The sequence below is a fragment of the Hyperolius riggenbachi genome, chromosome 4 (genome assembly GCF_040937935.1).
Source record: "Hyperolius riggenbachi isolate aHypRig1 chromosome 4, aHypRig1.pri, whole genome shotgun sequence".
Classification (NCBI taxonomy): Eukaryota; Metazoa; Chordata; class Amphibia; order Anura; family Hyperoliidae; genus Hyperolius; species Hyperolius riggenbachi.
Genome location: NC_090649.1, coordinates 300,526,517 through 300,544,012, shown reverse-complemented (window position 1 = coordinate 300,544,012; position 17,496 = coordinate 300,526,517). Strand labels below are relative to the sequence as shown.

The window sequence follows — 17,496 nt, the reverse complement described above, 5'->3', positions numbered from 1 at the left end:
AATTCCAATAAAATTGATGCGTGTTTGTGGCAGTAATGTGACAAAATGTGGAAAACTTTAAGGGGGACGAATACTTTTGCAATCCACTGTATGTAGTTTTAGTGACTTTTCCATTTTTAAGGTGCAAAAAAAGAACTGCTTGCCTGCTTGCCTTTAACAGATGTAAATTGGTATGACCAGGTGAGGTAAAGCCTGGGGCCAAGTGGCAATTTAAAAAATCCTATTATCTCTCAGCAGATTAACATGGAGAAATTCAAATGATTCCTGAATAAGAGGTTTATTAATATGACCCTGTACTAGTATCTTTGTTAATTAACTAGTTAATTAATAGTAGCGGCCACGTTAGTGAAGTATCACAGTCGAAATACTTCACAGCAGTGGCCGGTATTTAACTTCTTAACCTCCGCCTAACTCCAATTCGCATCAAGTTCTGGGGCGGGGATTTGCAGGAGATCGCGCGTGCATCTCTGCTCCGTCATCAGTCCCCGAGCGGCGATCCCCGCTAGGAGACTGTTAGATGGCGAAACCGCCATCTATTTATTGTGTACAGCGCTGCTGTAGATCGTGTGTGACACGGCTGTCCACCTGGGTCGGCAAGGAGGCGATCCGTTGTCATAGACTGAAGCCTTTGACAGCTGATCGCACTGATTGGCTGGCGGGGGAAGGGATAAGGAAAAAAATAGCTGTATTTATTATTAAAACAGAGAAATAAATATTTGTAAAAAAAAATGCTCTGTTGGTAGGCAGAAAAGGGGGGGGAATCACTTGTGTGCTGAGTTGTGCGGCCCTGCAGCGAGCCCTTAAAGCTGCAGTGGCCTAATTATTAAAAAAAGGCCTGGTCACTAGGGGGGTTCAACACCGCGGCCCTTAAGTGGTTAATTGAGCACGTGTTGCTATAGAAGCAACGTACTAACTAAGTAAGGCACGATACGCTGCAAGAAGCGAGTGTAGCGTGCATAGCAGTCCCTAATTGTTTTTAAATGAGTGCTGCTGAATCAAGCCCATATGCTTTATTTATTACTGTTATGAGATGTAGTCACGGATTCCTATGAGTTTACCCTCTTCTTATTTACCCCATTTACTCCCCCTGCACTCCGCTCTGTGTAAGACACACATAGCAGAGCTCCTAGCGTTGTGACCCCAGGGGTCACAAAAAACAAAACCAAGCCATTGCTGGACACAGGTGCGGCGGGGATTGCGGCTACCTGATCCAGCCAGTGCCTTGGATTAGGTAGCATGTTTGTTTGTTTTTTTAGCTGTAATCCCTACCTTGGGTTCACTTTAAGCTATATGTTTGGCATGACAATGTACAGGGACACTGGATTATTCTCAACATTTGGATAACTTGTATCAGAAACTGGGAATCTTAATAATCCCATAACAGGAAAGACTTGGGCATTTAAAGGCATCCCACCAAACATCCCATTGAAAAGAAAAATATCTTAAAAAGAACTAAAAGCCATTTTAACAAGACAAATGCACTCAATTAGTGCCCACTAGATAAGAATTTAGAGACCAAATTATTTCATGAGCATGTAGTAGACAAAATAGATCTTTGACTAAACTTTTCCATAAGGTATGATCATAATTTTAGGGGATGGTCATGCTTACTTAATTTAATAGACTATTTCAACAAAATATATGCCACCTATCAAGCAAAAGTGCCATAGTTCACATTGCAAATAGTAATCAATAATCTAGCTACTGCAATATGACTGCATTTGATGGAATTTAACTGTAATCTTGGAAGCTCAGGGATCCCATGGCCTTGATCTTGTCACTGTTCATTATTTATCACTGAGTACATAGATATCAGCGTGTTTCTTTTTAGAATTATTAGTGTAACCATGTCACGAAAATATATAGCTTGCATATATACTGTATTAAACAATTCAGAAATCTAATACCCAGTAACCCAGACATGTTTTATGATATGTATAGGTCCAAAGGTTATGAGTTTACAAGACTTTATACATGACCTTGCAAAATGTGTGCTTTTACTTGTGTTTAATTTACACACTTCTTATTTTACTGTATATTAATATTTAAACAATGACAAAACATTTTTTTCAAAAAGCAAGATAACAAACTTAATTTAGACTTACCAAAAATGATAGATGCTTCTGTGTGATAGTAACCACTGGGTTGCCTTTTCTTCAACATGGAGCAAAGGTCCAGTCGCTGTAAAAACTCTTCTCCAAAGTAATGGCTTTGGAAACCCTGGTACATACTTGTGTCAATCTTTTTAATACCCTAGAAAACAAAAGATCCTTTTTACACAGAACTAGGTCATTGCTCTGTCGGACTTAAAGCACTTGTGAGCTGCAGCCACTCAAGGGCGCACTCGATAGGCCCCCCCTGGAGTGTAGGGACTTTTTACCCAAGGACTCCTTACTGAATAGGTAACTGGCTCTAACTCTGGCCAAACGCAAATATCAACGGATCCAATGTTAACCATAAGACCTGTTCAGATGTCTACTATTCTCAACACATCTGATGCCTCTGTTGCAGTAGTGGAATGCAAAGTGCCAACCTGATTGATTCCTGGACACCGCATAAGCTATGCATGCCAATGGAAACAAAGAAAGCTTATAGCGATGGACTACATCTGTTCTCACTAATGCTTTATCTCCTGTATGGATGTCAGAGATCCCAAGACTGCTAGAGAGAAGTAGAAAAAAGGGAGAAGAGTGGAAATTCCCTCTCCACCCAATGCGTTTGCTGATTGCTTTGCCCACCACAATCCAGTTCGGGGCATAGTGGAAATTGTTATCCCAGTATACCAATCTGTTTTCAGAACTGGTCTCTTCCACAAGTTACTCATGAACAGAACCCAGCAGCCATCAACTCACCTGAGTATATACTTTTATTATTTATTTATTGCTCAGGAAAACACCTTACAAACCTGGCAGGTCTACCAGCCACAGAGACCAGAACAGAAGTAGATAGACACAGCAAACCACACATCAAATCTGAAAACCATCCATGTTGTGGTTGTGGTCTAGTGTGAAAACAGCATAAGGAAGATGTCCTTTTTTTATCTTAGAGCTGATCTCTTAATGTGTACCTGAGGCAAGGTAAAGTAAAACATATGAGATACTTAGAAGATAGAACCCTCTGGATCCTGCAGAGGCTTTCCCCATCATTACCACATGCTATGACCTGCAGCATATCCAACAAAATCACTTCAGACACGAGCGCCACTTCATTGCACCTGTGTGAGGTGCAGCACAGCCACGCTCAGTCATAAAGTGGAGCGCAGAAGCACGCTCAGTTATGAAGTGGAGCGCAGAAGCAATCTTCAAAAGGGCCTCTCAGGAGGACATGGGAAGCCTCTAGAAGATTACCCAGCCACTTGACAAAGGGCGCACTGCCCGAAACGTTGTGCTGGGCTGCATGGCTTATAACCGCATCTGATATAATAAATGAGAAGTTTGGATATTTATCCTGACAAGGGTGAGTCCTGTTTGGAAGTGTACATTATTGAAGCCTCACGAAGACACAAACATTTCCTTATTTGGAAGACAAAACAATTACTAATTACCAGTAAATTTGCAACAAACAACATTTTGGAAATGTAGCCATTCAATAAAAATCTTTTTTATACAGGCCTTATAAACAAGTAATTGTTGTTTCATATTTTGTTTAAGGAAAAACCAAAACCAGGTATAATAATTTTTAATATTGCTTTTTTTTTTTTTTTTTTACATTACAGCTTCTTACCTGCTTTCGCAGCTTTGGAGCTCGGGATAACTTCATCAAAGTTAAATGAGGTATAAAATCTTTACTTCCAGTAAGAGAAATTCCTTTCTCTTCAAATATCTTCCCCACGGTTTCTGAAGCAATACAAACTTATTGGTATTTATTGAGAACCTGCTATCACTAATAACAAAGCAAAAAACACAGCCAATTAACTATTTGACCAAATCCCAAAAGAGATATTGATTTCCCATCCAAGGGCATAGTAGACCAACAACTGCTCTAGGGAGAATGTTCATTCTGACTGATTAGAAACCCTGTCACAATCACTTAGTGTTATCCCCAGCTCCTGTGTTGCTTGGTGCTTCCCTAAGCTGATTTTCCTAACTGACCGGCTGTCACAATACAGTCCCCCAATCTTTCAGCAGTCACAAGTGGTCTCAAACTCTATGATTATTGAGTACTATTAATCTGGGTGCACACTGCAGGGGGTCCAATGAGGCTGAAACACATGGTGGTGCTGGTGGTGGTGGTGGTGGTGGTGGTGGTGGGGGGCTGTTAGAGATTTTGACTTGCTGGGACTGATTTAAAATAAAGGGGTACTAAAAAGACTTTGAAGAGTTCTAGAAATCTATATCAAAGTATGAAGGGCCACACTTACTTTTCGATCACCCAGCTACAGCTTCACTCTACCTACCTAAAATACAATTCTTGAGGGCACATGTGAAGTACTGTGCTTCCAGTAACCAGTGACACAAGCTGCATTTTTGTCATTTCTCCATTTGCTCTCTCCAAAGGGTTACAACGTAATGCATTTGTTATTAGCTTATGTCCAATGGCAAACTAAACAATAAAAATGTCTAAGCAAAATGATAATATGATTCATTCACTGCAGGAAATGTTCATTGATGTGGTTAAACCTTGCAATTCTAAATAAAAAGTATTTTCTTAGATAGCTGTGGAGTTATACTGGTTGTACTTTTTCATTTTGAGTCAGCAGTTTTGCCATGCCCTTTTTTCTTCAGGATTCAATTAAAAAGCCTTACTGGATGCCCTCGGTAACATCAACTTTGAGAGGTTTTGGCAGACAGCGGGTTCTCAAATGTGTCTGTCAACTCACAGACGTTTCTCAGAAGGTTATCAGGAAAACTTTAAGCTAAACTGTATAAGGAAGGGAGCATAGCCACGTAGATGAAGAGGATCCTGGCCTGCAGCGGAGGGGTGATGGGGGATCAGGAAGCCTTTGGAGGATACAGAGGTTTCCTTCTACAGTGGTAAGTATCTAACTTTTTTTTTCTGTTTGGCTTCAGGTTTACTTTAAATTTATGGAGGGACCTTGCAATCAGGGTTGCCAAGCGTCCGTATAAATACGGACAGTCCGTGCAAATGCCCCCCAAAAACATGTGTCCGTTCCTGTCCGTACTTTCTGTGAAGCGTCCGTCCAAAGAGCAATCGAGGCGGCGCTACTGTCAGGTTGGGCAGCAGGAGCAGCTCGGCCGCATCGGGTATTTAGTTTTGCAGGAGTGTTCCTCCGCCAGCCGCCAGGGACTCTTTTTCTCTCCGGGCACTGCAGTCACATGTGAAGATTCGCTACAGGACTGCAGTTGCCTGGCAAGGAACACACTAGACTCCCTGGGACGAGATTGAGCCAATCACCATTGAGTGGGTGTGGGAGAGTCAACAGTGCACACGTCACTGTGGGGGGGAGAACCGGCTACGCAGCCCGCGGTTTTCAAAAAATATGCCTACTTTCTGGTGAGGATGAATTTTGTTGCTGCTTCTAGCTACCACCTTTCCTTTGGGAATATCAGCACCTTCCTGCTCAAGTGCTCACGACCCTCAGGCTCAGAGCCTCAGCCAGACCCTGCCTGTGGTGAGGACAAACAACGCAACAGATGTACCTCAGGCTTCAGGATTACAGAGAATGGTGAGAGGGGAAAACCTACTAAGCTGTAGCAGAGTGATTTGTTATCACCCCATTACCTTCTAGCTTTGATCCTTATCTTGTTCTTGTGAAGCACAGATAATCTTGCAGCTGCTTTTAATGGCCCATACTCACGGGCGGCAAAAGTGGCCTGTCGCCAGCACACGTGAGCGTGTGGGCGACAGGCCGGCGTCAGCTCCTCGCCAGGTCCCTCCACGTACACACACGGAAGAGGGACCAGCGGCGCGACAGAAGCTGTCGCCGACGTTCCTCCTCCCCCCGCCGGAAGCTCTGCATACCTCAATGGAGGTTGCTGTCGCTAGTCCGCGTACTCACGCAGACTAGCGACAGCTGCGGCGGAGTTGCGGCGGCGACTGTCGCCAGGCGATTGAACATTTCAATCGCCTGGCGACAACAGCAACGGGCGACAGTTCGGGGTGCGCGCCCGTTCAACGGCCCATACTCACGGGTGACCTGTCGCCGCAACACGCGTGCGCCGCGTGTTGCGGCGACAATTGTAGCCCGTGAGTATGGGCCATTACATCACTCACAGCACAGCCTGCTTGTGGATTTTTACTTGAATGCAGTCATTAACCCTGTGTTTGCTACTCTGAATTGCTGGCTTCTCAGCACTTGGCAATTGAGTAAGCACTTTCTTGTTTGCTGGTGGCTTATAGTAAACCTAAGATGGGATTTAAAAAAAAATAGGTACTTATCCGTAAGCCGGGCGCATCCGGCAGGTGGTGCTGTTGTTGCTAATTTCAATCACAAAACTGTGAATGTAAACGCCGGATGCGCCCGGGTAAACTGTATGTAATGCGCCCGGCTAACTGAATGTAAACGCCGTAGGTGGTAACAATATGTATATTAAAGAAGAGAGTTAATTAAATGACAAATAAGCCGGCGGCGATGTGACAGATCAAGCTGCCGGCTTGCTTCGTTTCTCGCTCTCCTACCCCTTGCCCTCTTTCGTATAGAGCCCTGGGGAGGGGACTCGTGTCCCCCCAGAGTCGTTCATCGCAATAAAACAAGCAGGATTCCCTGCCGCGACGAACGACTCTGGGGGGACATGCATGTCCCCCCCCCCCCCCCCCGGGCTCTATACGAGAGAGGGCAAGGGGGGAGAAGAGCGAGACACGAAGCAAGCCGGCAGCTTGATCTGTCACATCGCCGCCGGCTTATTTGTCATTTAATTAACTCTCTTCTTTAATATACATATTGTTACCACCTACGGCGTTTACATTCAGTTAGCCGGGCGCATTACATACAGTTTACCCGGGCGCATCCGGCGTTTACATTCAGTTTTGTGATTGAAATTAGCAACAACAGCGCCACCTGCCGGATGCGCCCGGCTAACGGATAAGTACCAAAATATATATATATATATATATATATATATATATATATACTTGGAGCTTCCTCTAGTCCCCTCCAGGCTGATTGCTCCCTTGCTGTCATCGCCACCTTGGAGTGTCTGCAATTGCCCCCGGAGGGCCTCCAGTCCAGGGCATTCTGCACATGCACAGCCGGACTGCACCTGTTCTGACAAGAGGACTTTCCGGGGGACAATTGTGGATGTTCCAGGTGGCAGAGGACAGCGAGGGGGCGATCAGCCTGGAGGAAGCCCCAGGTGTGTATATATTTCTTTTTCTTGTCTCAGGTACACTTTAAATGAAGCCCCAGGAGGGGGTTAAAACCTTAGCTGTCTTTTACCTACCTGGGGCTTTTGCACTGTTGTTGTCTGCAGCACTTTAGAGTACATAGTCATGTCACTGACTGTCCTCAGAGGAGCTCACAATCTAATCCTACCATAGTCATATGTCCTACCATATAATTATTATGTATATATATAGCACTGACATCCCCTGCAGCACTTTACAGAGTACATAGTCATGTCACTGACTGCCCTCAGAGGTGCTCACACTCTAATCCTACCATAGTCATAGCGTTTCTTTTATGGGGAAACAATTCTTCCCAGTTCAGGAAGGCTGTTTTGCATGAGCCATATGCAATAATCCCTTGCTTCAGCTATGTGTCTTTTCTCCCGAAATTCACAAGAAGTTCCCCAAAAAGCCCGCTACTGACTCCTCCCCTAACTCCGCCCCCTGTCCGTCCAAAACTTGTGGCGTCCAGATTTTTTGACCATTTTGTCCAGGAAAAATGAGAAATTGGGTTGGCAACCCTGCTTGCAATGTAAGATAAGTCATTTTCCTACTTAGCTGTCCTGTCCTCTCTGCCTGAAAAGTCTGAGAACTGTGAGCAGGAAACTCCCTTAAGTTGTCCCTCAATAATACAATCTAGATTGTACAGTATTACCGCTTCTTTGTAACGTGAGGGTTTACCTAAAGTATCCATTCAAAGTATATTTACTCAGTTTACTCCTCTACTATATAGATTTGATAAGACTCTACAAACAAGATTATACCATTGACTGGCATCTGCAGTGTAATCACACAAAAGGAGTGTCTGGGGGAGAGCAAAAGCAAAGTTTTAATCATTCTAGGGATGTATTAAACTTTATAATGGTGTACAAAATGTATTGAAACAGCAGAGAAGTTGTTACTGTAACTCTGCTTTGAAGAGTTTCCCTCCTGTAGTCTAGTGTGTACGGTGCACGGTAGGGAAATATCTCCAAGAGTGATAGAAATATTCACAAATAAAATATTTTGTAGAGTGGTGAAGAGTTAGAATTGCTTTACGATACACCGTCAATACTACTGGTTTACAATGTTGGTAACAAACCACATAATGCAACAGAATGTGGTACAATGGGCAAAATCCTATTAACTTTTTCAAGGAGTTTCTTTTTCATCTTATCTAAAAATATTTTTTCAGTTCTCAGCAATAGAAAAAGTACTAACATGTAGGTACAAAAGTAATATCAAACTTATTTTGAGAAATGTCATGTTTGGAGGGAGCTTAAAAAGTATGTTATTGGTACATTTTAAAAATATCTACTTGGAGAAAACTCAGGAGAAAAGAAAATAGGATATGGCCCAAGTTGTGATAACACATAGTTGACAATAAGAATAAGCCCTTACATAAAAGCATTAAGTATTGAGCAGTGTGAGAGGGAATCTTACCAGCTATTTTCTTCAGTGTAGTCTGCGGCTCTCCCTGTGTCATCTGTGCATACAAAACTTCACGCTTAAAATCAGCTAATCCACAAAATGACAGAACTAAAACCAATTCCTTCAGTATTTCTTCAACAGGCTTCTTACACTCCAATAGCGCACTTATGGCTCTATCAACCAGAGGGGAAAAATAAACAATAATTTGGTAAAACTAAAAATAAAACACCACTAAACTGCATATTACAAATGTAACTTGGAGTATGGAACAAAGACATAACTAAACCATTCTATAGCAGTTATAATAAGTAAAAAGGGATAACAAATGCTATATTTCAGGTCTCTAAAATTAATTTTTTTATGTGTATGGAGTGAGACTGAATCAAAAATTGTGCCCACCCTTTCCTACCTTACTAAGCTGCTTCCATTGGCCAACTATCATTGCCTGTAATCATGCAATATTAATTACAGAAATAGCAGGCGCCAGTTTTCAATTACCAAGCACAGCTTTTCTTGTGAGGGATAAACTGTATCCCAGTGCCACCTGTGTGGGAAGTGGCAATAGCATCCAGTCATCTTTCTTGTTTCAGATGCACATCAGCACTGTAAAAGGGACAGTTGGATGCAGGACAAATGTGTCAGGGGAACAACCAGTCACCCTCGCATACACTGAAGAAGAAAAGTGCAGGCCACAAAACCACAAACCTCTCGTTTCCCCGTGAGATTGAAAACCAAAATACCAACAGATTGATAATAAGAAAGCAGATAATAGTTATGTCCAGTAATAGTTATGTCCTTATTATCACTCATTATGTCTGTAAATACATTTAGCTTACTAAGTTGATTTTGATACAGGTTTGCTGTACAAGTTGCACAACCACAGTCTGTGTTCAGTTGGCAATCACAGATTCACAGTGATCTCACTTGCCATCAATTTCTGTAATTTCTGGCAACCTGATGCCTCTACTCACGCTCCTAGCTGTTGCTGAGCATTGACCTGATGAAGCGGGCCAAGGCCTGCTAAATGTATTGTCTCTTAAAGTGTTAAGCAAAAACGTGTTTACCTCACACAATGTGCATTCTTCATTGAGGATCATCGAGGTTCTTACGCTTAAGAAAGAGTGCCTCATCAATCACAGTTGCCCTATTTGTATCTGGCTGAGCAAACGCTAATACCAGGATAGTGTTGAAAATGTAAAGGGTCATTATTTCACTATGTTTGAGCTGAAACAGATTTTAGCTCACACTGACATGACTGATGTTTAAACTTCAGGTTTTTAATTAAACCCCTTAACCACTTCAGGACCACAGGCTACACCCCCCCCCCCCCCCCCAAAGACCAGGCCACTTTTTGTAAAATAGGTCACTGCAGCTTTAAGGCCAAGCTGCAGGGCTGCACAACACAGCACACAAGTGTTCCCCCCTCCCCCTTTTCTCCCCACCAACAGAGCTCTCTGTTGGTGGGGTCTGATAGCTTCCCCAATGTTTATTTTTTTGTCAATATGTATTTGTTTATTTTTATAATACATTTTCTATTTTTGTGTTTATTTTTTACTGGTCCCTCCCTCCCCCAGTCAGCCAATCATAGCGATCGGCTGTGATAGACTTCAGCCTATCATAGCGGATGGCTCCTGTGTCCCCCAGGGAGACAGCCGTCTCACACGGCTGTCCCCAGTACAGCGCTGCTGTAGATCACAGCGCTGTACATGCGGGTGTTTTTACTCACCTCCCGGGGATCCTGACGTCGGTAGCCATTCTCCCTCCTGTCCTCGGAGGCTGTGAATCACTATGGTGAGATCGCCTTTATTGATCTCACCAAAGCGTTACAGCGCAATCCGGAGGACGGAGGTAAAATTGCAGCGCTGGAGCCCAGGGAGGTGAGTGAGAGCAGGGGCTGCTGCTGCTGGTGTTCTGGCGGCATGATTTTTTCCTGATTTTAGGGTCTGAAACCTTTTAATCATACCCCCCGGGGGGGGGGGGGGGTTAATCCTGCATCAACTGGGAATTATCTTCATCTCAGTGACAAACACTACTACATCTGTATGACTAAAAAACAGTACTCTGAGGTTATTTTTAAAACTGAAATAATGACAAGCAATTGGAAGGCAATGAGGAGTTACCCAGACACCACAAATCCATAAGTAGGTTTTATTGACTTCTTGCTAAAAACATAGCTGAATTTAATAGTTATTTTTCATTTTTCCTCGTTAATTCAGTTATTTTTAAGTCACATATCACATTGTGGAAAATTAAAGTGTTATGGTGAACTATAAAAGGAGTTACTCTGAGGTATTTAGACAGTATAATCAAAGACTTTTTATTTCATAAGCTATTCTCCTCCCCTCTACTAGAGGCCATTTATTGAAACGCTGACCACGTTTCTACAACTCCACTCCACAATGTTCCCATCTGTGCCCTTTAGTGCTGAATAGAAGACCTACCTGTAAGAGCTGCAGCTGACGAAATGACACAAGGAACAAACTATCTGAAAAACATGCCTGCTGGGTGAAGTGGCAGACTAAAGAAGCTTTCACAATGTGAAGTATCTGGTGCCTTTTTATAGCAAAAATGAAAGCAAACTAGCCCTTTTAAACATGGGCAGAGAAGGTTTTAATGTTCTCTACTCTGCACTGCTTTTAATTTCCAAAGTTAAACATCCATTTATTTTGGATCATCTTCACCACATGTTAACATTACAAGGCATAGCAGATTGTCCTCCTAGAACAGGCATGGGCAAACTCGGCCCTCCAGCTGTTACGGAACTACAAGGCCACAACGCATTTGCCTTTATGAGTCATGACTGTGGCTGTCAGACTCCTGCAATGCATAGTGGGACTTGTAGTTCCCTAACAGCTGGAGGGCCGAGTTTGCCCATGCCTATCCTAGATGCATTTAATTCATATACTCATCTGAAAAAAGACATATATAGAAAAGTGTAAAAAGTATCTTATTTTACATTATTTATAACACTTTGTGCTGTCCATTACCTTCATTGCCTACTGAATAACATACATAGAATTGTATGGCTGAGCAGCACATAGCACATGTTGCATTAACTCAATAACAAGCAAGTCAACTTTTGAAGCAGTTTTCATATGTAACGTGTCAAGTGAAATGGGGCTGAATATTATAGATGCGTGTAATACTATTTTTAGACAAAATGTATAGTAGCTATTAGAGACTTAACAGTACCTGAAGTGACCTGTGGCCTGGGGAGTGAAAACTGGAGCCAATATGGTTGTAAACACACAGGCTGCATATGTGTTTGAACTCTGAATTGGGGGTTTTATCCGGTAATTGGCACCCAATCCTAAGCCATTCTACACCATCACAGAACAAAGGACAACGCGGCTCCAGGCATAAATCAAAACTGACTTGTTATTTCAAATGTTGCTGTATACATGGCAATCCAATTTCGAGGCAAAAACACAGTCAAGTGTCAAGCTGCAACAAGAACTTTGCGACCAATATCTGGGAACACTGAGACGACAGGCCAGTCCCACCACCACAGTGAAATTCTGCAGCTTGAGTGAGATCATTTCAAAAAGAGTTTACTCCCAGACTGTCTTTCTACACCTGTTTAAGGGACAGTTTCTACTTGTAAAGAAAACACATACGTTTTTTGCAATGCAGCAACAGGCATGCAAACAGATCTAATGTTAAAAACAGCTTGTGGTTTCATTTGCTATTTTTAATGGATCCATTTGCTGCATTGCAGTAAACGTAAGGCAGGGTCCCAACCTGCTGCATTTCTCCAGACAAGGAATGCGCTGCGGATGCCAACAGAAACAATGAAAGTCTATGGGATAGGACAGTGTCCGTACCTGCTTGGCCCCTTACCGCATCTTCTGTCACCATCTGTCTTCATCTGTCACCTTCTGCCTTCATAGTTATCACAACCACTCGGGTCGTTATCACCGATAAACTTCACAATATGATCAGGAGCCCCAGCAAAAGCCTATTAAATTTCCGGGGTCCCCGATTGGACACGAAACAGACCAATGCCAGTCCTCGAGGACTTTCATTATTCTGTTTTATGTCTAACTGGGGGCCCCAGCAGTTTTATAGGCTTTTGCTGGGGCTCCTGTTCATATTGCAGAGCTTGTTGACGATGGCGATCCAAGCGGCAGCCATGTTATAGACCATAAGTAGACTTGCATCAAGCTGTCTAACAACCAAAATCTGGGAGCACAGTACAAGTCTCGTAATATAATACTTACAATGAAACATCCTCTTCACTGGCTAAATGCATCACAAAGAGGGTGATGTGGTAAGAACCTTTTGGGATCATAGCTTTGGAAAGTCGATTATCCTTCTGTAGTATTGAATCCTGTATAGTTTGGATGTCATCATGAATCTAGCAAAGGGAAAAGTGAATAAATGAGCATGTAGCCTACAGCATGTGTGATGTAAAGTCAATCACATAACATGACAAGATTATGCTTTATTCTTTTACCATTTCATTTACTCAAATAGCAACTCCAGGCACAAATATTTCCATAGTCAAACAGGCATTTTAGTGGCAGCACTTGACTTTACCTGTGACTAAACTCCATGGCTGATAAAACAGATTACTTGTGGGAATCCTTTTCATATTGGTTGGTGATGCACTATATACTTATAGATGCGTAATATAAACGGTTAGGTCCTTTCTTCAACCGCTTATAATTAGATTGGGATAAAACATTTTAGTGACTATTGTCAAAGCTGGAGACTGTTTTCATCTTTATGTGACATTCACTTAAAAGAGGCAATTGTTAAATACTTCCCTGCTTTTTCAAATATCACCAATTTACCTTGGGTACAAAGCAGATAAGAGAACAGCAGGGTCACATTAACTTTTCATTACAAGCTAGCACAAAACAGTTAATAAACCGATTTCTATACACACACACACACAGAGAGAGAGAGAGAGAGAGAGAGAGAGAAAATGAATACAATTACGATACCTTTTCATTGGTAATGGGCAGAGACACAAAATAATTGGGCCTCTTTTGCTTTTTACTTTTTTCATCCTCTGGACTTTCTAATTGGTGTATTTTCCTTTTCTTTTTCTCCTTTTTGTGCACTGATCTTGAGACTGAAAGGAACCCCATCAATATATAACATTAGGTATATAACATCTTTTTAACAGGATTGCTGTAAATCAATACAGAGCATAGAAGAAACAGGTTTTTCTATTAGCGTTGAAATGTATAAACCATTTCACACTGTTTATTCACCCCTGTTCCTCTACCAACTAAATACAATACAAAGAGATATGGGAAAGCACGTTACAAATACCTTTACTTGTTGATCAAAAATCATTGTGATGTGTCCTCAGAAGAGCTAAGCAAAGAAGAGCTAAGTGGCCTAGTTCTCTTTGCTACACCAGATTTCACTGTATCCACTATTTGTTGTGTTCTTTTAAATCACTCCTATTACAAAATCACCAGGAAGATTTATTAAAAGGTATTATAGAAAAATGCTTACAGAACATAAGAGTGTGCAGGAGATAACAGAAATCTGAATCTGGGGCAGCCAACAAAACTTGACAATAGCCAGAATATTAACCGATAATTAACCAATAAGAAATTGATCAGGTGGTAGTGACTGATGTACAACCTTGTTTCACGTGAGCTCATGAGCTGAAATCAGATCAAGAATAAATTGTGGCACTATGCCTGGCATAAATTATTACACTATGCAGACACTGGTCCACAGCTGCTCTCCTCTAACAACCACGTAAAGTTTCTGCTCTACCTGATCATCCTTTTGATTGATAAACAGATGTTTGTTGTTCAGATATGCTGAGGTCAACAGATCGCTTGCAAATTTGATCAATCAAATATTGACCTGTGTTTGGCCATCTTTATTACTATGGAAAGCAGCAGAAACTGCTATGATCATCTGAGGAAGTGAGCTTTGCCTTTTAAATACTACAGTAAGAAAATGACCCATACTGTGATTGTCCTGTTGTACTGGTGTTATTGGACCATCATATTTACTGTATGTACTCTAAATCAGGGCTGTCCAAATTGTCCGGCCCTAGAAAGCTCTTGCTGTGGCTGGTCTGTTTGCTGTGGCACTCCACTTACACTCACTACTTTTGCCATAATATTTGTGGAGTGACCATGACCAGGCTGCGGGCAATATTTGTAAGGAGACATGGCCAGAGTGGGAACAATATTTGTGGAGTGAACATGACTAGACTGCAGGCAATACTTGTTGGGAGACATAGTCAGGCTAGGATATTTGTAGAGTGACCATGGCCAGGCTGCTTGAAATTCTGGTGAGGAGAAATAGCCAAGGTGGAGAACATTTTTGTAAGGAGACATGGTAATACTTATGGGGGAAAAAGGCAAGACTTGTTAGCAGAAATGTGGAGTCAGAGCAATTTTTGGGTACATGGAATCGGAGTCAGTAGTTCCGTAAAAAGGAGGAGTTGGATGACCAACTCCGCAGCTCTGCTTGTTGGAGATATGGCAATAGTCAGCCCAATTCTTGGGGCAAGGGAGGTGGGCAGCTGCCCGGGGTGCAGTGCAGGAGGAAGGAACAGTGGCTGAGGAGAGAATACCCAGGAAGAAGTGGGTGCAGAGCTAGAAGGGTGTAGGGCCCAAATTCTATCCTCCAGGCCAGGATTACAGCACATACTCAACTCCACCAGTCTCCAGGTCACGTCCGTCTCCTCAGTCCCATCTGATGCTCATGCACTTTTTCCTGATTCTAGAGTGTAAGCAACACTTAAGAGAAGACGGACAGGACCTGGACCTCTACAGCCTGGAGGCCAGAGGAGGTGAGTGTGCAGTGTAATCCCCCCAGCATCTAGCTACCTATACTGCAGTGATCATCTAGCTGCCTATTCTATGGGGGATTGCTACATATGGTTTCCTATACTGAGAGGGTCCTCTGGCTATCTATACTTGAGGGCTAACTCACTATCACAACGAAAAAAAACATGCTTATAGCTATTAAGCCTAGAAACCGCCCTGGTATTAGCTATGGGTACACATTTTACATATTTAAGGGGTTAAAAGTTATGAGGTTGACCTGAGACTGACTTTAAGATGAATATACAGGTGTTTTATTATATACTATCTACTAATCCTTCCAATGCAGGAAAGCTGTATATCTATTAATGGCAATCGATGGATATATAGCATTCCTGTTTTGCTATAATTACTTTCCCTATGTTGATTATATGGATTTTACGCTATTTAACCATGAAAATGTATTTTTAATTTTCATTGCTATTATTACATAACAAAGGTATGTTCCCTATTTAAAGTCCTATTTGGTCAAGTTTCTGCATTATATAATAATATCCATAATAATAATTCATGATTGGTACCTCCTGTTTTCTGAGGTAAAGGTCCTGCCCCCCTCTCCCATACCATCTCTCCCCACAGCTTCAAATATCAGTAAGTTCTTCTAACAACAGAGTCTGCTGTCAGGTTTCTAAATATTTTTCTATAAGTAAAAGCAAAGACATATACTCACTTTCAAACACAGCGCTAATATCCGCATTTGCAAAGGGCAACTCGGTTAGCAGGTCCTTCCCTGATTTATTACTATCAGTCCTCTTTCTCTTGGTCTTGGTTCTCTTCTTCTGACAACTAGATTGGGTCATTTTTCTGTTTTCTAAAATTTTACAAGAATTGAATAAATCATTTTGTTGATTTTTTTCAAATAATCAAAGTCACTTGATTGAGATTTTGTGTGTGTGTGTGTGTGTGTGTGTGTGTGTGTGTGTGTGTGTGTGTGTGTGTGTGTGTGTGTGTGTATATGTATATGTACATATACTGTATATATATATATATATATATATATGTACAGTGCTGCACATAATTATTCACACCCCTGGCAAATTTTGCCTTAAAAGATACTTTTATTCAACCTGCCAGTAATTTTTTGACGGGAAATGACATAGGTGTCTCCCAAAAGATAATAAGAAAAAGAGGATATATCTGCACTCATGCCTCACCAGTGTGTGCTGGGGCTGCAATAATTAACTAAACAAGAGGAAGAGTTCAGCCCTAAAATGATAGCACTACACCAAATATATATGCTAAATTACAAAATATGTATTAGTTAATCTGCAACACTACAATTCATATAAAACCAATTAAAAATGGAAAAATGGAGAGAGAGAGAGAGAGAGAGAGAGAGAGAGAGAGAGAGAGGCGCTCATAACCATATCATAGGAATCTATGTAACTATATTAGCCGCCAAGACGCTCAAGATTGAGCTATACTGGGCTAAGAACCCGGTTTCATGTTTTAAGGCTAATTAAAGTGCATAACAGTTATATATAGGAGGTAAACAAAAGCCACATAAGTAGAAAATATTGAAAATTCTTTATAAACCCTACACACATGAACAATAGTGACTAAATTTAGCCAAAGAGTTTTGAGTGAGAACAGACGTGACCTATGGTGAAACACTATAGAAATAAGATAGCAGTGATACTTAGCCAGGTCAAAGATACTGAAGCGGCTATGTTGTGGTGCCAAAAGGAGCCCCCGAAGCTCCACCGGTATCGCAGCCGTCACGCTGCTTTTTCCAAGAGCGGGGGGATCCATGTGTGGTTTTATATGAATTGTAGTGTTGCAGATTAACTAATAAATATTTTGTAATTTTGCATATATATTTGGTGTAGTGCTATCCTTTTAGGGCTGAGGTCCTCCTCCAAAAGATAATAAGACGAGGCATTATTGTGGAAAAAAAACATTTTTCAGCTTTTATTTACATTTGAGTAAAAAGTGTCCAGACCAAAATTATTCATACCCTTCACAAACTGTCACAGTCTGTGGGAACATCCAA

General features: G+C 41.8%; 1 protein-coding gene across 6 annotated transcripts in view; it reads right to left on the bottom strand.

Moving 5' to 3' along the window:
* AKAP7 (A-kinase anchoring protein 7) overlaps window positions 1–17,496 on the bottom strand; it is a 301,183-nt gene that overhangs the window by 259,065 nt on the left and 24,622 nt on the right. For all 6 annotated transcript variants that reach the window (XM_068231565.1, XM_068231563.1, XM_068231564.1 and 3 more), the window contains exons 2-7: window positions 16,174–16,314; window positions 13,644–13,774; window positions 12,915–13,051; window positions 8,707–8,867; window positions 3,724–3,836; window positions 2,106–2,253 (exon numbers count right to left, since the gene is read on the bottom strand). In XM_068231565.1, coding sequence (XP_068087666.1) covers window positions 2,106–2,253; window positions 3,724–3,836; window positions 8,707–8,867; window positions 12,915–13,051; window positions 13,644–13,774; window positions 16,174–16,314 — 831 coding nt within the window. The remainder of the gene's footprint in view (window positions 1–2,105; window positions 2,254–3,723; window positions 3,837–8,706; window positions 8,868–12,914; window positions 13,052–13,643; window positions 13,775–16,173; window positions 16,315–17,496) is intronic.